The sequence below is a fragment of the Paramormyrops kingsleyae genome, chromosome 3 (assembly GCF_048594095.1).
Source record: "Paramormyrops kingsleyae isolate MSU_618 chromosome 3, PKINGS_0.4, whole genome shotgun sequence".
NCBI lineage: Eukaryota > Metazoa > Chordata > Actinopteri > Osteoglossiformes > Mormyridae > Paramormyrops > Paramormyrops kingsleyae.
Window position 1 is genome coordinate 917,653 of NC_132799.1, and position 20,616 is coordinate 938,268.

At 44.2% G+C, this 20,616-nt stretch overlaps 2 protein-coding genes across 12 annotated transcripts; one reads left to right on the forward strand and one right to left on the reverse strand.

Annotated features, from left to right (window-relative positions):
- The first annotated feature begins 4 nt into the window (after positions 1-4).
- eloal (elongin A, like) lies at positions 5-19,362 on the forward strand. Of its 10 annotated transcripts, XM_023829093.2 has the most exons (12): positions 5-75; positions 415-488; positions 13,894-13,950; positions 14,032-14,144; positions 14,225-14,978; positions 15,093-15,192; positions 15,344-15,514; positions 15,590-15,687; positions 15,906-16,086; positions 16,800-16,923; positions 17,584-17,678; positions 18,607-19,362. In XM_023829093.2, the coding sequence occupies exons 3-12, from the start codon at positions 13,897-13,899 to the stop codon at positions 18,666-18,668; spliced, it is 1,752 nt and encodes a 583-aa protein (XP_023684861.1). In that variant the 5' UTR covers positions 5-75; positions 415-488; positions 13,894-13,896; the 3' UTR covers positions 18,669-19,362. The 10 variants fall into 10 exon arrangements, with proteins under 10 accessions (XP_023684861.1, XP_023684867.1, XP_023684862.1 ...); XM_023829099.2 differs by lacking the exon at positions 14,032-14,144 and having other exon boundaries at positions 20-75; XM_023829094.2 differs by lacking the exons at positions 5-75; positions 415-488 and adding an exon at positions 12,568-12,721.
- On the reverse strand, positions 7,430-12,220 carry klhl31 (kelch-like family member 31). Of its 2 annotated transcripts, none has more exons than XM_023829085.2 (3): positions 12,091-12,220; positions 10,076-11,278; positions 7,430-9,945 (listed from the first exon to the last, which is right to left on the reverse strand). In XM_023829085.2, exons 2-3 carry the CDS (start codon positions 11,248-11,250, stop codon positions 9,213-9,215), a joined length of 1,908 nt encoding a protein of 635 aa, XP_023684853.1. In that variant the 5' UTR covers positions 11,251-11,278; positions 12,091-12,220; the 3' UTR covers positions 7,430-9,212. The 2 variants fall into 2 exon arrangements, with proteins under 2 accessions (XP_023684853.1, XP_023684854.1); XM_023829086.2 differs by having other exon boundaries at positions 10,076-11,359; positions 12,091-12,217.
- Positions 19,363-20,616: the final 1,254 nt, after the last annotated feature.

Consider the following 20,616-nt stretch of genomic DNA (forward strand, 5'->3'; position numbering starts at 1 on the left):
AAAATGACTCGGCAAATTCCGTTCTCTTAAGGGAGCGGGAGGAGGGCGCAGGAGGAGGAAGCAGGAGCAGGCTTTGTATGTCTGTGTGTGGCGAGCCGAGTGTTACTGCTCTGATGTGTATTTCAAGTATTTTAAGTATTCCACTTCTGAAGACCTCGGTGAAACTGCAAACCGTGTACAGACCCTTATTGTAAAGACCTAGATGTTACACAGTTAAAAGGCACCCATGTTTATCGCACGTTCGAAGTTAATGAATATAAGTTATTTATGGAACAAGTGGTTAATTCGGTGGGTGAATAGATAGAATATAACCTATCACATAAATAGGTCCAATAAAATAACTTGTTTTTCATTCAGTGTAAATTATTAAAAGCAATGTAATAAATATATTGCTATGTTTTTTTTTTGCTTCAGAAATGAGAAAACGATGAGCTGCACACCCCCAGATTGTCAGGCTCTCCAGTCGTGCCGGTGTCACTTCTGAGAAGGTGCGCAGTCCGGGATCAGAAATGAATTCCAGAAATGCGCGTCGCTTCTGGCGTAGAAATATTTGTACTGACATATATTGTCTGACTTTTTAAAAAACATAAAATCACGTTCAGCTTATTAGAGTTTTAATGTTTAAGATAACGCTATTTTCCCTAAAGCTGTACAGAGATAACCTCGCTTCTAATACATGATTAATTTTACATGTTGAAATATTTCTTTCTTTTTCTCCATTCTCCAAGTTTGTTAGAGTCACGATGACTAAGCACATACCTAGATTTAAGATAATGTTTGAACAATGAATTACGCTGCCTGTTGATACAGGTGTTGCCTCATATTTATTATACCAAGCCTCTCCTTATTCCTTATGATTTGTTTTGATATGTAAGCCTATTGATAAGCATTTAATGGGATTCATGTAATAATAATAGTATATTTTATTTGTATTACACTTTATATTTTAGCAATCTCAAAGTGCTACAGAGTAAAATAAATAAATAAAATAAATAAACAAATAAAACGAGAATCTATAAAATATTTTAAGAAAATGTCTTTCTAAAAAGATGAGTTTTTAGGTTTTGTTTAAAAGCATCAGTCGACTGTGGGGCTCTCAGGTAGTCAGGGAGGGCGTTCCACAGCCTCGGCGCCACAGATGAAAAAGCCCTACCACCCATGCTGCGGAGCTTGGTTCTGGGGACTTGGAGGGTGTTAGTGTGTACAGAGCGGAGGGTGCGTGAGGAGGTATGGGGGGGTGAGGAGTTCTTGTAAGTAAAGGGGGGCATGTCCATAGATGCACTGATGGGTGAGGAGAGAGACCTTGTACTCTATCCTGAGTGGGACAGGGAGCCAGTGAAGGGTTTTCAGGATGGGGGTGATGTGGTCATGCTTTCGCACTCTCATTTATACTGCATGCAAACTAATTTTTGTGGGATGAATTCACCATTTTACAGATGAATTTGTGGCATACCTTTCATCGTTTTGCAGATGAATTTGCGGCATACCTTTCATCGTTTTGCAGATGAATTTGCGGCGTACCTTTCACAGTTTTGCAGATGAATTTGCACCGTACCTTTCATCGTTTTGCAGATGAATTTGCGGCGTACCTTTCATCGTTTTGCAGATGAATTTGTGGCGTACCTTTCATCGTTTTGCAGATGAATTTGTGGCGCACCTTTCACCGTTTTACAAATTAATTTGCGCGTACCTTTCATCGTTTTGCAGATGAATTTGTGGCGTACCTTTCACCGTTTTACAAATGAATTTGTGGCGTACCTTTCACCGTTTTGCATATGAATTTGTGGCGTACCTTTCATCGTTTTGCAGATGAATTTGTGGCGTACCTTTCATCGTTTTACAGATGAATTTGTGGCGCACCTTTCACCGTTTTACAAATGAATTTGCGCGTACCTTTCATCGTTTTGCAGATGAATTTGTGGCGTACCTTTCATCGTTTTATAGTGTTGTAGTTCTCGAGACCGGTCTTGGTCTCGAGACCGGTCTCGAAACCAATTTTTTGTGGTCTCGGTCTTGTCTTAGTCTCGACTCTATTTGGTCTCGGTCTTGTCTTGGTCTCGACTCTATTTGGTCTCGGTCTTGTCTTGGTCTCGGACATAGCGGTCTTGATGGGATGGGGAAAAAAAGAGAAAACTGCACATCCTCACAGAACAGTATCATTATTTATTACGCGCCTCAATTCAAATGCAACCAGGTGTGCTTTAAGTCCTCAAACGGCATTGTGTGAATGTTAACAAGTGGAATTTGCACAGGTAATTGCAGATATGTACAGTATCAGGGTTTGTGTACGCTTACCTCACTTGATGCAGAATTTCTTTTTACAGAAAGCTGCATGATCACGATTTTTGGTAGAAGGCCAATTTGTACACTTACGTTTATTTATTTAGCAAATACTTTTGTGGCAACGTACTAGCATTTTTTTTTATACTTACAATGGGTGTTTGCGTCATCTGTGTTTCAGTGTGATGCGCAAACCATTATTTTTTGTAGCATTGCCACAGCAGGTTAAATGTGTATCACCTAAATGGTTTGATAGACCTTTTTCTAATGGCTATGCACATAAACAGAACACTGTTGGATTTCCGGAAAAAAGTAAAAGAAAAAATACGAAGCAGGATTCAACCAGTTAAAAGACAGGAGTCTATAGCATAGTTATAATTCAAATAAATTAGGTATTTTACATTGATTAGAAAGCACGGTCTTGGAGGTGCAAGTCAATCTGGAGGCTCATTCTCTTCAATTCAAAGCAAAGGATCATTACATAGCCGTATTCATAGCTTACCCGAGGCCTCTGTCCCTGGTATAAGAGACTTAATATGAACATCTTTCTGGTACATCCCATCTCTTTCCCTTGACGAGGTCTGATAAAATGGTTATAGGAGAGGATTGCTGAGAATATTATTTTCTATCAGGTCTCGTAACTATGACAAATCTGGGAGATTTTAAATGAGAGACATATGGACATACGAACAATATAATTGAAAAGATAACATGAATTTGATTTAACGAGTAATGACACTTTACAGCAATGCCTTTTTTCTCTACAGTTGATCTGGGTAATGTAATGTCGATTCTAGTCTGTTTTCGGTCTTGGTCTTGGTCTTGGTCTCGACCAGTCTTGGTCTTGGTCTCGCCTTAGTGTGTCTTGGTCTTGGTCTTGGACTTGGTCTTGGTACCCTCAAGTCTCGGCAGTGTCTTGGTCTTGATACCCTCCGGTCTCGGCAATGTCTTGGTCTCGGTTTAGGCGGTCTTGACTACAACACTATCGTTTTACAGATGAATTTGTGGCGCACCTTTCACCGTTTTACAAATGAATTTGCGCGTACCTTTCACCGTTTTACAGATGAATTTGCGGCGTACCTTTCACCGTTTTACAGATGAATTTGTGGCGTACCTTTCATCGTTTTGCAGATGAATTTGCGGCGTACCTTTCATCGTTTTGCAGATGAATTTGTGGCGTACCTTTCATCGTTTTGCAGATGAATTTGTGGCGTACCTTTCACCGTTTTACAAATGAATTTGTGGCGTACCTTTCACCGTTTTGCAGATGAATTTGTGGCGTACCTTTCACCGTTTTGCAGATGAATTTGTGGCGTACCTTTCATCATTTTACAGATAAATTTGTGGCGTACCTTTCACCTCTTTGATGGATGATTTGTAGCCCTGTCTCTCAGTGTGCTATGTATTGCCTCGTCAGTGTACCTGTACACTCAAATAAGTGAGGCAGCATGCAATTTATTTCAAAGGATTAATGAATGTGGGTCAGGCTACGGGTGTAACTGACAGAATCTAGCAAAGAATTGTCTTTGGTTTGAGACGCGTGGTAATTTATTTCAGAAATCCACTTCACTGCAGTTAGGGCCAAATAGGAACAACACCCTTCTGCTCTCTGTGGGAGTAGGTCTGCTGCAGCCGCCCATAGGAAGGCTGCACACACCATGAAGGGTATGGGGGAATGTCTTCAGGAGCCTCATCCCTGGAAGAGTTGAAACCATCGGAGAGCTAATAGGGTCAGGCCTGTTGGGGATCGGGGCTGGTGTGGTGCTGAGGTGTCGCCTGCTGCATGCTGGCACTCGGGTCCCAGTTTGAGGCGGCCCATCCGGGTGTCTCTCCGGCACGATGTCCATCTTTCTGTATGCTGTGGGGGGAGCTTCGTAAACTCTGTGTTTTGGTGGCAGCGCTCTCTGAGGTATGCAGACCGGGGCTGGCCACATCTCTGTAGGTGGGTATACCTACTTTTGGTCTGGTTGCTCTGACAGCTGCCATACTCAGGGAGTCGCTGTTGCTGTGGCAGATCGGCTCCTTCCGATGGTGTCTGATGTCACTCCTTTCAACGAGCGTATTATGAGACTCAGGCTAAGGCACTGTTTGGGTGTCTTGTCTGTCGTCTCAGTGTATGCTCCGACCGCGGTGAGTGAAGTCTCACTGAGGGAGACCTTTTACTCATAGCTTCGCTCGGTGGTTGAAGGGTGCCCATGAGGTGACACTCCTCTGGTCATGGGTGACTTCAGTGCAACCACTGGCACTCACAGGGCTGGCTATTGAGATGGTGGAATTAGTACAGGATTGTTTTTTTACTCAGTTTGTTAATACCCCTACCAGAGAAGATGCCCTTCTTGATGTTGTTTTGTCTAACAACCAGGATAGGATTGGAAAATTTGAGGTTTTAGAACCACTTAGTGATCACAATAGTGTTAGTGATCACAATATGATTAAATTTGAGGTTAATTTTAGTGTCCGAAGAGCAAAGTCCAAAACAAAGATATACAATGTGAGGAAGGCTAACTTTAATGGAATGAGACTGAAACTAGAAACTGTAAACTGGATGGAGTTAAATAGCAAAACGGTTGAAGAGACATGGGAATTTTTTAAAAGCACGTTGTTGCAAGTGCAAGAGGACCTCATACCTGTTTCCAGCAAAACTAAATCTAGGAAACTGCAACTAAGATGGTTTACTATTGAAATAAAGAATAAAGTCAGGAGGAAAAGGGCTCTCTTTCACAAATGGAAATTAACTAACGATTTCAAAATAATCCTGGGGAAGCCAGACCACCTTATCATTATAGGAAAGATATGTCCATTGGCTAAAATGATCATACAGACCCAGTGAACTCAAAAACAGGTGTTTTGTAAAAATAAAGCAGGAATATATAAGTCTACAGGTTGAGTTAAAAAATAACATTAGACTCGCTAAGAGGAATGTAGAAAGGAAGATTGCATTGGAGGCTAAGGATGACATTAAAAGTTTCTTCCAATATTTTAACTCCAAAAGAGCTCTAAAAGCTGAAATCACTAATCTGCAGAATAGTAAGGGTCTTATAATTGAAAATGAAATTGATATAGTAAATGAGTTTAATGATTATTTTACACAGGTGTTCACAGTAGAGAACACAAGTAACCTGCCACTATTTAGTACAAATACGTCTATGACCAATATATGTATAACTGAGGCTGATGTGGTACAAAGCCTAGCTAACCTCAAAATAAATAAATCGCAGGGCCCAGATGGCATCTTACCTATAGATTTAATAGAGATGATGGATATTATTAGCCAACCTTTAACTTTAATATTTCAGAAATCCTTATCTACTGGTGTGGTACCTTCTGATTGGAAGCATGCTAATATAACACCCATATTCAAAAAAGGGGATAGAAGTAATCCAGCAAACTATAGGCCAATCAGTTTAACTTGCATAACTGGAAAGGTAATGAAAGCTATAATCCAAGTGAAAATGGTAGATTACCTGGATTCAAGTAACATTCTGAGAGATAGCCAACATGGATTTAGGAGAGGTAGGTCCTGATTAACTAATGTACTTGAGTTCTTTGAGGAAGCAACACGAGAAATTGATCACAAAAAGGCCTATGATGTGATCTCCTTAGATTTCCAGAAGGCCTTTGATGTTGTCCCCTGCAAACTTGCTTAAGCTCAAAGCTGCAGGGATTTTAGGAACTGTAGCAGCTGGGATCAAAAACTGGTTAACTGACAGGAAGCAGCGAGTAGTTATTAGAGGCACAATGTCACAGTGGGCCTGCGTTCATAGTGGGATACCGCAGGGTTCAATTTTAGGACCACTACTGTTCCTAATTTACATTAATGATGTTGACACCAATACATACAGTAAACTGGTTAAATTTGCAGATGACACCAAGGTGGGTGGTGTAGCAGATACTGATCTAGCAGCAGAGAGGCTACAACGGGATCTGGATTTAATTAGCGACTGGGCTGATACTTGGCAGATGAAATTTAACACAGATAAATGTAAGGTAATCCATGCAGGGAGCAGAAATATAAAGTACAGATATTTTATGGGTTCCACTGAGATAAAGGTAGCTGATTATGAGAAAGACCTCGGTGTGTATGTTGATATTTCCATGTCCCACTCTCGCCAGTGTGGGGAAGCAATTAAAAAGGCCAATAGGATGTTGGGTTACATCTCTAGGTGTGTGGAGTTTAAGTCAAGGGAGGTGATGTTACATTTATACAATTCCTTGGTAAGACCCCACCTAGAATATTGTGTGCTGGTTTGGTCACCATAACTTAAAAAGGACATTGCTGCCTTGGAAAAGGTTCAACGTAGGACTACAAGAATGATTCCTGGTCTTAGAGGAATGTCTTATGATGAGAGGTTAGCTGAGCTGAATCTGTTCAGCCTCAAGCAAAGGAGATTAAGGGGGGACATGATTCAGGTATATAAGATTCTGACAGGTCTGGATGCTGTTCAGACAAATGGCTACTTTAATATCAGTTTAAATACTAGAACTCATGGCCATAAGTGGAAATTAGCGGGAGAACATTTTAAACTGAATTTGAGGAAGCACTTCTTTACACAGCGTGTAGTTAGAGTATGGAATAGTCTTCCTGCTAGTGTAGTGGAAGCTAAAACTCTGGGTTCCTTTAAATCAGAGCTAGATAAGATTTTAACAACTCTGAGCTATTAGTTAAGTTCTCCCCAAACGAGCTTGATGGGCTGAATGGCCTCCTCTCGTTTGAAAATTTGTTATGTTCATATTGTGTCGGCCCCCATGGGGGAGACCGGGGTGAGAGTGGCTCCATGTTCCTCGACTTAGCAAAAGGTCAGGGGCAGCGGGTCACTGGATCCTAGGTCCAACGCCTTGATCTGCATCGTTGAACTTGGTACTGCAATATTGGTGGTGCGAGCAGACGCTGGAGCCTCCTGCAGAACTTCAGGGTCTACAGAAGCGCCCGGTTTGTGAATTCTGACCACAGACTTGTTGTTGCTACTCTAAAGATTCAGTTTAGGTCCAGTAGGCTTCCGTCTACTAGGGGAATGAGGCTGGACTTGGTCAGAGCAGACAGATCCCAAGTTAATAGGAACTTCTACAATAATTAAGTATTTGGTAAGAGCAAAGCAAAGGTCATACAAGGTCGTTGACATTTTTAATGAAAGGCATGACCCTTAGAAAGTAGGATATGACAAAAAACTTTATTGTGATTTTATTTACGGTGCAATGTGGAGTCTCAGCAATGACAATACAAACAAGGATAAATAGCATATAGCAGCTCAGTACTGTCTTACACATCCTGCTATACAGCAGCTCAGTACTGTCTTACACATCCTGCTATACAGCAGCTCAGTACTGTCTTACACATCCTGCTATACAGCAGCTCAGTACTGTCTTACACATCCTGCTATACAGCAGATCAGTACTGTCTTACACATCCTGCTATACAGCAGCTCAGTACTGTCTTACACATCCTGCTATACAGCAGATCAGTACTGTCTTACACATCCTGCTATACAGCAGATCAGTACTGTCTTACACATCCTGCTATACAGCAGCTCAGTACTGTCTTACACATCCTGCTATACAGCAGATCAGTACTGTCTTACACATCCTGCTATACAGCAGCTCAGTACTGTTTTACACGTCCTGCTTGAAGACAGAAGAGTTTCACATTTTTCAGTTCAAGCCATGAAATCATTGAAACATGAACTGTCTGAGGCTTTGAGGCATTACGTTAAAGTAACACGCACGCATCCCTCAGGCAGTCCAGGCTCTCAGCTTGGTTCACTAGTTACTCACTTCAGTAACAACCCTTCCAGCTCACACGAGTACACCACACTCAGCACCCGCCCCGTGTCACACTTGTGTGATTCCACATCACGGTGTCCTCTGCTGCAAAGTGCTACATTTACATTTTCCTGTCATTTTCATCAAACTTTAAATCTGAAGCTTTATAGAATTCAGTTGTTGTCTGTTGGACAGCTTCTTAAACACATCAGCATGCTCTTTTTGCTTCTTAGGTATGTGTAAAAAGTGAAAGTGAAGCTCTACGGGAGTAAGGGGCTTGTTCTTTTATTCCTGGCTTACATTCTTGTGCTGATTTAAGTGACCTTTCCTGTCCCTCATTCCAGCGTGCTGGTTACAGTAACTCACAGTTGTGTGGCAGATTTAAAAGAAAAAAAATACTTTTTGGCTTTAATATAATTATGCTGCTATACATAAATGCATCTCATGGAGTTTTTAGATCTATTATCTGAAGATAACAGCTCTTGCATCCTTGTCTCATGATTCACGCGATTCCCAGTTTTGCAGAGAGGTCAAATGTACATTATTCATGAGTCTGGAGAAACCTGAAAACGCAAAGAGCTGCTGGTGTGTCATTTACGACAACGTGGTGAGAACCACTAGCCTACAAAGATGGAGAAATCCCTGTGTATTGTAAAGGGCTGATGCAGCTACAGCATGAATGTTAATGATGCACTTTAGCTGCACACATTGCAACTCCTTCATGTTTTGTCATGAGATCAGGCAGATAAAGACAAAATGTTAATGCAGAATTGGCCCCAGAGGGAAATAAAAACACTAATTTAAGTGTTTTAAACCCATAACTAAGAAAACACATTTTACTCTTGCCTTGTTTTTTGTGTCAACAAGTCCTGACACATTCAGTTACAAAAACTACTTTTAAACAATTTTGTTACTCATGAAATGCATATAATCTTGAAAATCTCAATCAAAATGAGCCTTGAAGAGGCAATGTTGGGTAGTGGACATTATGTACCTCTAGAAATATTTAATTTAAACTTTTTACACTAATTATAATATTAAATATAACCAAAACACATCTTCGGTAAGTTGAGTTGGAAAAAAAGATCTTAAATACATATTCAATTAAATAATTGGCTGGGTGGATTCTGTTCCACAGTCTGCTCCTGATCTATGCGGTCCTACCTGCTGGACCTTCATATGCTGACGGGCGCTGAGGACACGGAGCTGGCCCGGCTCTCACGGCTCTTGCGGGTGGGTGTGGTGATGACACAGCAGGAGATGCCCACGGTGGCCTCGGGCAGCTCCTCGTCCTCAGTCCACTCATTCAGATCGGGGTTGTACACCTGCACACACTTCTTGTACTTCTTCTCCACCTCATTCCAGCCACCCAAGAGGTAGATCCGATCGCCGAGCGTCGCAACCCCGGCCGTGCTGACGCCGGTGTGCAGGGGTGCCACGTAGCTCCACTGGCCGCTATGAGGGTTGTAGCACTCCACCGCCAGCACATCCACCCTCTCACCGCGGCCGCCCAGCTGGCTGCCCCCGGTGACGTAGGCGCGGTCAGCTATGGTGGCTGCACAGTGCCAGCCCCGGGGTGTGCTCAGGCTGCTCTTGTCCTGCCACGAATCCGTGGAGGGGTCGTAGGAGCACACTGCGCGGGAATAGGCGTTGCTGATGTAGCCCCCCGTCACCAGGATCTTGCCGTCAATCACGGTGCTGGCATGGCAGCACCTGGCCACCTCCATGGGGGCCTTCATTTGCCACTGGTTGGATGACGGCACGTAGCACTCGATGGAGGCCTGTGCGCCTTCGCCGTTGCGCCCGCCAACAGCGAAAAGGAGCCCGTTGAAGGTGTTCAAGCTGAAGTGGGTTCGCTTCTGAATCATGCTGCTCAGGTGGATCCACGTGTTAAATCGTGGATCATACCTGCGGGACAGGAGAGGAACTTTATGCAGACACACTCTGAAAGGTACTAGGTATAGATTAGTTCCTATTAACTCAACTAAAGGTCATGATGTCTTCGATGCCCAGCCCACCTGACACATCCCAGGCTCACCTGCAGAAGTTGCTGACGGCATGCTTGGCTTGGTTTCTGGCGTCGTTCTGGTCCTCCCCTCCTGCCACATACAGGAAGCCATCCAGCACAGCCACGCACTGGTTGAAGCTCTTGGCGGGCATCTCCGTCAGCCTGTTCCAGATGTTGTCGGCATCCCTGTAGAGGACATCTTTGCTGAGGGACTTCTCGGTAAGGGCCGGTCTCCCGCCCACCGTGAGTAGGACCCGCTGTCCCCCTCGGACCTTGGTTCTTCTCGACTGCAGGATGTTCTGCTGGTAGGGGAGCAGGTGGTAATTCATGGCATCGACCAGCAGCCGGTGGCACTCTGTGTCCTGCATCATCCTAGGCACGCTCTGAACGTGGTTGACGAGATCCGGGGCTGAGATGATGCCAAAGCGGATGTTGGCCAGGAGGTCAGCAGCGTACTTCAACCTCTTCTCGTCAAAGTCCAGCCACTTCATTGCGATCTGGAAGGCAGTAATCTCGGATGGCAGCTGCAATGAGTCATCCATGAGGAAGTCGCTAATCTGCTCATACGTAAGCTTCAGGAATTGCTCCATCTCAGAGAACTCAATGAAGTTGCTCCGCATGAACTTCTGCACCGCATCTTTGGTGTTCTTCAGGCTGTATGTATCAGCGATGTTGGCCACATACATGCAGTTCTCCACACTCATCTCCCGCATTAGGAAATCGCTGCACATCTTTACCAGACTATGGATCTGCAAGAGGCTGGCCACTGATATGGTGCTGCCAATTGTGTACAGGGACAGGGTGAGCTTTCCAGAGTAAGCATATGTGATGGCGGTGGCCAGGCCAGCAGGGGACAAATCACTGAGCTCCACTTTCTGGGCCGTGGGGTCTCTCTTTAGAGCACTGCGTATGTACTCACTGCAGGAAGCCATGACGACTTTGTGAACATTGAAGGATTTGGACTTGGTGACAACAGTCAGGTCACAGAGAAAGCTATCTTGCCTCATGGTGCTCAGGCCTTCCAGGAGACTCGGGCCATACTCAGGGTCGGTGACTTCAGTGGAGATACAGCTGAAGCCGTTACCACCTTCTAGAAGAGCATTGAGCCCGTTCATCTTATTGATGGCTCCATCATCCACCAGCATGGACATCTCATTGATGTCTGCTTTGTTCTTCTTCGTGGCTTTGTTCTTTTTGGGTGCCATGACTGCAGTGAGGGGTCACAGCCAAGATCTGGAAGAGGGTTTGCTGGTGTTAATTCTTCTGGAGATTGGAGACTGCAGTTAAAGACACTGAAGAAGCTGCACTGGGAAGCTTAAAGTCACCAAGAAATTAGTTGAAAATGTGTCTGATACTAATTTAAGACAAAATGTCATATAGTTTAATACACAATTTAGAGTAGTACCCACCCAGCATACATACATGATATTTGGATAATATAATTATTTAAACTGCTGTAAGCACTGTAATAAAATTGCGCACATATCACATATTTAAGGAATAAAATGAGTGTTTTAACGCCCAGTGTGACCGAGCCGCTCTCGACGTTCCTGTGCTCGCATCTGTCACAATTTATCAGCGCGACGTCCCAGAATAGAAACACAGATAAGTCGCCATGTCGCTCTTTTAAAGACTCAGCCTGCTAAATAAATAAATAAAATTAAATTTAAAAACATCGTGATCCACATGTGTCTTTAACGCTTTAACGATATATTGACCAATTTCACAGTTTGATTCCATAGCTCTTAATGAGCAGGCAGAAGGCGAGTTTACCTCCATGTGTGTTTCAGGAAAGCATGGGTCTATAGCTGACCTCAGCAGCAGGGATATTACATTTAAAACAAGTACAATAGCTATGTCGCACGCACACCGCTAAAGGATTTCATTCCACGTGATCCAAATATGATATTTCAATGAGTAAAAACAAATTTGGAAATTTCCTGTTTTTCCGTTTTCTAATACCGATGCATTGCCTTCTAGACCAATATTACAATATCAATGTATTGGTCAAACTTCATGAGACTTTTCAATGGTGTACAACTTACCGAAAGTGGACACGAAAAGCAGGAGATGAGATGACTTGCAACTCAAAGCCACGGCGGGTGGGAGACAGAAAGACGGAGCGCCGGACCCCGCAGACCGGACTGGTCTTAACTCCTCCTCTGGGTGTGTGAACTCAGATCAGATTGCGCAGTGAATACTGGGGTCACATTCGTTATCTGCCTCGGGGGCTTTTTAGTGTAGGACTATAACCACTAATGCCCCCTATCTTCTTTTTCATCATCATCATCATCATCATCAATTATTATTATTATTATTATTAATAATAATAATAATAATAATAATAATATATCTGAAGCAGTGGTACAACATCATCATTTAATGTGGTTGAAATGATTGTAGTTACTAGTTTTCTTGCATTTTGTCCCGTTTGAACACCCGAATGCTTTAATGTAGAGTCCCCGTCCAATACGCATCAACTCAGTGTACGTGTTTTTTTTTGAGCAAATGATGAAATGAAATAGTTTATACGGTTAAAACGTCTCCAGTTGCCGCTAAGCCATGTAGAGAACCTACCGGGAATTTCAGCTCCTGGGCTGTTTCACTTTAACGGGAAGGTGGCGCTCCGCAGCTCGTATAAAACGCCGACCAAGGAGCCCCGGCCCCGCATCGCAGGTGAGGCGTCTGCGGCGGCTGTAGCCATGGCTGCGAATGACACCTTGAAGAAAGTTTTGCGATTAAAGCTTAAGTTAAAAGAGTCTTCTGAGATGAAGACGGTATGATATTTCCTAGCGTAGGGGCTGCCAATGCAGCCGCTTTACTAATTTACACAGAGAGGCTGTGCGTCGTTTCTGCTCAGTTTTCGGGTTTAGTTAAGAGGGGAGGGGGGATTTCAATGCGTTCATTTATTTGGCTAATGTAAATTCATCTGCTAGTCTTCTTCATACCGGCCTGGTAATAAAGGTTAGTCTTTGATCTAGTGTGTAAAGCGTAGTGATCCAGGCAGGTGGATGGGTTAGTTAATGAGATCAGGGGAGTTTATTTGCCGGGTTCATTGAGCGGCTCAAATTTTGGCGATGACGCCAAAACCATCTAGTAAACCACCCGAAACTTTGAGGGAAGCCACCCTGCGTACTGGAGGCCTTTACTAGTATGTGCCTGTGCGTTTAGTGTGAACGATAGTTAAACGCGGCACGTGTTTCTATGCGTAAGATGGCTAGTTTAAGAAGCGCTCGGTGCTGTGTAAGCTCTGCAGGTAATGTAGCCTGTGCTTTAGAGAACCGCGGAGCTGCTCGGCTCCAGCAGAAGCAGAGGGACCTGACTTGCAGTCCGTCAGGGGGAGGGCTTCTTTGTAACGTGAACCCCCCATGCTGGTGAAATCTGATGTCAGTGTGGTTGTGTGCTGGGATGGTGGAGGCCGGCCCTGCTGTTATAACGGTTAGCCTATGAGGTCAGCTAATTCTTTTTACGGCAGCAGTAGCTGCTGCCATTAGGGCTGCCCATTTATAGAGCGTAGTAAAGGGGGTATTCCCATAGATAGCGTCACAATCTCCCTGCAAGCTCAGCGATTCCGACTTCTGCAGGAACAGCCATATTTGGCACTCCTGTGAATGTTTCTGAAAGGTCTCATTTTTATCACCCCCATCTGTTTTCAGTTTTGCAATGTTAAGCACTGATCCCAATCTGTGAACTATTTGCCCCCCCAGTAAGACTACTGCTCTGCGTATTGTAAGAGGCCAAATGTCAGCGGTCGTTTTTGTTACTCTGATGGCTCCCTAAGGTTGCAGGCTGGGTGTTGCACTCGGGGAAAGCAGTGTGGTTCTTCATGAGCTCATGCATTTTCTTAGGTCATGAAGGCTCTGAAGAAGCTTCAGGAGTTGGACGTCACCCTGGACATCCTTGCAGTAAGTTGGCCATCCCCGTTGTCTATATAATTGCTATGCATTTCGCAGAGATCCGATGTTCATTGTTAACCCTGTTGCAAGGAAACTGGGATAGGAAAAACGGTCAATTCCCTCCGGAAGCATGGCGATGCTGGGGAAGTGGCTAAGACGTTAGTTAACCAGTGGAAGAAGTTGGTTCCAAAGGAACCCACCAGGTACAGTGTCTTGGGTGGTATGGTAATGTTTTTAATGCCAGAGTTTGACGAATAAAATGTCTAACACTGTTTTTACTCAGCAACAACCAAGATAATCACGGCTGTGGAAAAGAGAAGACTGAAAACGAGAAGATTAGCAAAGAGGCTGTAAAAGGTGAGGGTTTACCTCAGAAAATGTGCCCCTTTGATAAAGACCAGCAGAGAAATTCAGTCTCTAACTGCAGAAAGTCAAATCAAAGCATCAAGAAAGAGCAGTTGATCTCCAGACAGGAATCAAAGGATGATTCTGATGCTAACAAATCAGGTTCCTCAAACAAGCTTGAGTCCAGCACCAAAGATCTGTCTCCCAAAGTAAACCGATCCCCTGAACGGTTTAATGACAAACCTCACGCCCATAAGTGCAGGTCTGAACAAGATGGGAAGAGGACCTCTTCTCAGGGGGGGAAAGACAAAGAACTGAAAATCCCTCCCAAGGGCAAACAACTAGACAAAGTCAAACCAGAATCTTTGGATTATAGTAAAAGGAAGAATTGGGGATGTGGTAAGAATTTATGCAACGAAGAAGCTGCGAGGCCAACTGGCAACAGAATGAAGGCCACAAAGGAACAAGAGAAGGTTCCAGACAATAACAGGCAGAGTGATGAGAGGTCTGATACACCCACCCTGTCTTTCGAATCATGCCTGAACTACAGTTTGAAGATACCAAAGAGGAAGAAGAAGCCTTGCAATGAAAAGATTGTCAAAAAGCTCAAAGCAAGTCACAGCAAAAGCACAACCTCAGTGAAGGAGTCCAACGACTTGATCAAATGTCAGATGGAGCAGTCGCCTCAAAAGGTAACGTGGAAATGAAGTCACCTGTGCGCTTTAGGTCTGTGTCAGAAAATGTGGATTGATTTTTTTTTTTTTCTTTTTTTTTCTTCTTGATTTTGAGAACCTTCTTTCTCATAGGTGTCAACTGGGTCAGTAATGGACTTGCTTAATGTGCCCTTGCCGACTTCTCTTCCGGAGTGTGAGGACTTGTCCGGTTTCTCGTACTTTGAGAAGAAATGTAAATATAACCAACACATTTTAAAGTGTTTATCCTTTTTTTCAAAACCCCTTTCTCCAAAACCTTGGATCAGAAACTGTCCTGTCTGATTAGAATTGTTAGATATATTTTTTAATGCTTTTTCTTAAGGACTCATTGGTGTTAATCTGAGCTCTTTTAGTGGAGGTTGAGGTTTCGGAGGTCTGCGAAGATGCTCCAGTGTTCACCGGTCAGAGGCTCAACAGAAAGATGCAGGTCTACTCAGGATCCAAGATTGCTTATCTCCCAACCATGATGACCCTGTACCAGCAATGCATCCGTGTTCTCCAAAACAACATTGACCGTAAGCAATGGGGTTGACTGTACCCCTCGGGGCCCACTGCATTGTGGGATTGTAAGGTGGCATAATCTCTTCCAGTGCTCCATGAGATCGGAGGGGTACCGTTTGATATTCTAGAGCCGGTACTGGAGCGCTGTACCCCAGAACAGCTGCTCCGGATTGAAGGATGCAACCCGGTAAGGATTAGCAGCATGGGGGGGGGGGGGGGCAGCGGATAGTGCCATGGTCCAGAAGCCTTTTGGAGGGAGGCCAATTGCTTCTGGTCTGACACACCTTTGGCTGTTTCGATGAGTCTACTTTCTGTGTAAAAACACAAGAGTCCGTTGGGTCGCTCCGTGGCTCAGTAACACATCCTGAACAATGGCAGGGTCTCATCAGTAGCACGTCCGCTTAGGTTTACATGGGTGTCACCGATCACCTGTGGGAGCGACACTGCCAGAGGGAGTTCAGGAATGAGAAGCTGGAGGAGTACGAGTCCTGGAGGGAGATGTACCTACGGCTGTCCGAGGAGCGCGAGAGGAAGCTGAAGAGGCTGACTAAGAGCATAGTTTCTGCTCACTCTGGGAAACCTAAAGGTGTGTCACCTTCACTCTTTCCCTCGGGGTCTAACAGCACCAGTATTGCTAATAAGCTGATAAATATCCAAGATTTGTAAGGGGATTCTGCAGCCTGACAGCCTGGTATTCTGTCTTTCATGCAGTGTAGCTTTTGTCCGTTACTCCAATGAGATGGGCAGCAGTTGTCCTGGATCCATTAATGGTGTGAATTTTGGTGTGAAGGGTGCGTGTCCAACACACGTGCTGTCTGTGAGCCGCCTCGTACAGATCTGACCATCTGTCGCCAGACCCTATGAATAGATTTAAGCTGAATGCTGACCTTGCAGGTCAGAGATGCAACTGGTCTAACGAGATCAAGGACCTTGCTGGACTGTCCCATTTCCGAATTCCCTTGCTATTTCCTCCTATCTATGGTATTCTGCTCCAAGAACGTTTTATAATATGTGGGTGTTGCTTTGTGTGGAAATGCATTCTGGGATAATTAATGCAGAATACCAATGTCTGCTTAGTGCATTTTAGCTTGAACCTGACTGTCCCACACTAAATATTTCCAAACAATGCTGTTGTCCTTTGGTGGCTCATATTTAGTTTCTGCACAGTATGCACATGCATGATGTTGTGCATTAGCGATGATGTCACCTACTTATCCCAGGACAGAACAGCCTTGATCTGCTTGTGGCTCTGGGTCTCTTAGCTTGCACTGCCAATGTTGGGTCTTTTCCTTGCGCCAGGCCGGCAGGTGAAGCTGGCATATATTCACTCTGTTGCCAAGCCACCAAGGAACGTGAGGATTCAGCAGGAGATCCATGGGACAGCAGGACCTCTTCCACTGCCTCATGCCACGGACAAGCTCAGGTCAGTCTGGACGCCAACGGCTGTCACCAAGCACCCTGTTGTTTTGCATGACTGGTAAATTTGAATTCTTTCTGGTTTTGAATCCGACGATAAGGAACTAGGATGTAGGTAGGATATAAGACTTAGTTTGATATCTTTATTAGAAAAATTCTTCATTGTGCTCTTTACTGTGCATGTTTGGGTTTTGTCACATTTATTGGAAAATTTCTTGTATTCACTCAGGCTTTATTGGGACCAAATTAAGGCAGTTGTATCAGTTGTTAAAAATTAGACACAGATGAATGTCAGTCTAATCTAGAGGTCACATACACTCTGACCAGCACATTCACACCCTCCCTGGCTGGCAAGATACTGAGGAGACACCCCCCCTCCCAACTAGCGAGTTAGGTGTTTTCTTTGTAAAAGTTGTTCTTACTGTAAAAAAAAAAAAGATAAATAAAAAATGGAGGCCACAGCTGGTGAGAGCTTTGATTTGAGATGGACGGCTTTGATGCCATCTGAACGACTGGAAGGGGGCTTTTGTGGCCTCTGCACATCCTGATTGGCTCACTAGGCTGATTACAGGCACTGATACTCTGCTCCGTAACACTGCACATCCTGATTGGCTCACTAGGCTGATTACAGGCACTGATACTCTGCTCCGTAACACTCTGCACTCAGCAGCATCAGGCCCAGCTTTGGTGACTCCAGCAGGTCCTCCAGCGCCGGCCCTGGTCCTGGGTCCAGCCAAAGTCAGGATCCCAGGAAAATCAAACGTGAGTCCTCACTGGTACCCAGCATCTCCCCCTCACTTCATTCCTGCCTTCAGTGCAAACTGCTGTGAGCAGAATACTGTTGGTTTTTCTGTCCTCCAGGATAAACCTGCTATATTAATTATCCAGTGGTATTTAATGTCTAGCTATATGTGGCCTTTGGAGTGACGGGTTAGAGGAGGGGGGAGCTCATTTAGTGCACAGGCTACATGCTGCCCCCTGCTGGCCTGGCTAAATTTGCATTTTGCCAGCATGGCTCTACTCCGCAGTGCGATTTGCAGGCATCAGAGTCCAGCTCTCTGGCTCCCTGCCACTTCCCTGGTATTTGGGCTTCTGGGGTGATTCTAGGATTTTTAAAGCGGGTTGGGATGAGGAGCCATAATTCATACAGAGGGCCAGGTGTATCATTGGCTGGTGATGTTTTGAATTGGTGAGTAACTGGGATGGCTGGACCCTGAGAGCCGGTCAGCTTTCAGTCGGGGCCAGTGTTGATGTCAGATCTGCCTGATAACATCTGAGGTCTGGTTATTTCAATTCTAATGTTCCTCTTCTAGGGTTCAGTCGGATACTTGGAATCTGTTCCAAATGAGCCAAGATGGTTATCGGGTTGGTTAAGTAAAACTGGAAGTGGTGAGAGAGGTTACAGGCTGCCACTGACACCTGTGGTCATGGCTGGTGGTGTAGGGTCTCCGTCCCTGGTGCCAGTCCCAGTTTTCTCTACTGGGCTGTGCTGAGCGGTGCCAAGAGAGATGTGACTCTGCTGCAGCGGCCAGTCTGCCAAGCCTGAGCGAGAGCACCCAGTATAGGACTGTGTGTGTGTGTGTGTGTGTGTGTGTGTGTGTGTGTGTGGTGCCTCAATGTGCTTTTTCCTAACTGTAACAGGTGCTGGGATGTGGTTATATAATTATTCCTGCTTTAATTCCCCGCCTAGGGGTTGCACCTATGATGGCCAAGTCCCTGAAAGCCTTCAAGAAACAGCTCTGTCGCAGATGATCGCCCCGTGGAGATGGCATGCTTGAACATCTTAAGTATCTTGAAGCCTCCAACACACACATTCAGAAGTATGGTCCCCCATACACACTTTTTTCCTTTTGTTTGGTGGTTTCAGTCATAAAATAAATCAAGTTTAAAAGTACTACAGTACAATTTGGCCTGTTCTCAGTATCTTTTATTCATGGGCTCTAAACTGCAGGTACATGTTTCTACTTATGGAATGTTTGAGTGCACTTACTGGTACCGTAAACTATCTCTATATCAGTTGGATTTTAAACACGACCGCCCCCTAGTGGCTACAGAGTATAAATGACCGGCTAATATACCTGGTTAGGGAGGGTGCATAGTTACTGGTGTGTTCTACATGTAGAATTATGTAGAATGCAGTGCAAATAAAGACACATTTATTTCAACATTTTTTTAATTTTAATTTGGTAAAATGAGGTTCTCAAGTATTTAAAAATTTCTGGTGCTTGAAACCATCGCATTCCCTCATAACCAAAAACGCAAAGTCCTGAAACATACTGCAAGTGTGTTTGAGGGTAAATAGTCGTAGTGCAGAAATGTTAAGTATGGAATGTTAAGAATTCAGCCTGATTCGTTTCTAATCTAAGAGTTTAGTTTCGTTTAAATAACAATGTAACACAGTATGTAGAAATGTAACCATGTTTGAAAATAAAGATCTGGAAGCGAACTCTGCGTGTGCTTCCCCCTACTCTGTTTTGTGGATTTTAGGACATTTTGAGACAGGTTTTCCTCAGTTTGGTCCAGTTTGCACAGTAATGCTGTGGTTTTTCGAACTGCATGGTCATTTGGGAGAAGACTTTGGAAATTATGCAATGCATGGAATTTGGAAATGATACGAAGTAGCAGATCCGAAGCGGGGCGAAGGTGCTACGTCGGGCTGCTGAACACTGACTGTGGACGCACCGAACATGATGTTGCCTTGTGTAATTTTGTTTTAAAAGGGGTTAATATTTTTATAAACCTTTCATGGGGGGTGTACCCCCCACCCTTTCCTGGCCTGAATTTTAATGACAAAATTAAAAGGAATGTCTTATTGAATGGTGTTTGCATGGCTAACGACCATTTGTGTAAAACGAAAAGGAATTGAAATGCTTGCCGATAATGAGTCAGGCTTAATCGAATCCAGGCATCCCAGATTATAGGCTTATAAGGCTGCCAAGTGCAATTTAACAGGCTACTGTCCTCCATTAGTGGGAAAGGACATTTTCTCCAGTGGCTTCAGGGCATCGCGTGTCTGTTCACATGTCGAGCTGCTGATTACGCCTTTGCCAATGTCCCTGTTCCAAGTCGCACGTTGACCTCTCCCGTGCATGAGGACAATTGACATTGAGTCTGTGACTGTCACTACATAGCATGTGGATGGAATAAAAAAAAAAAACGAAAATAACCTTTTTAAAATAGTCTTTTTTTGTTACTTATAGGTCAGGGTAGGGCAGAGTGATGTCCATAGAAATGGAGAGTCCCCACAATGCTGGCAATACATGGACTGTGTGTGAGTTTGAGATCTGAGACCCTGGACAGAGTGTCCCCTGGCTTTACCAACATACTACGTGTGATTAGCCGCAAGCTGACCACCAATTTGGATGGATAAGCTTAAACCTGGCAGTATTTCCATGATGCACAAACATTGCCGCTGCGCTGATTCAGGTCTCCACACCTCATCCCTCCCATGAGAGCAAACCGCTACTCATACAAATCGTAGATTTACAGGTACTGAGCATTTGGCTTTATGTCGCATAACTACTGCATTGATGGAAGAAACATTTAATCTGTGGTCACCTCGTGTGATATTCCTGAGTACAAATAGGTGTCCTTTGTGTTTTAAATTTTGGGAAAAAATACAAAAGGAGTGTAGTCCTATGCATAAAAATAACTATGGGGGGGTGGGGGATTAATTAGCTGAGGTGCCAAATATAGGTTC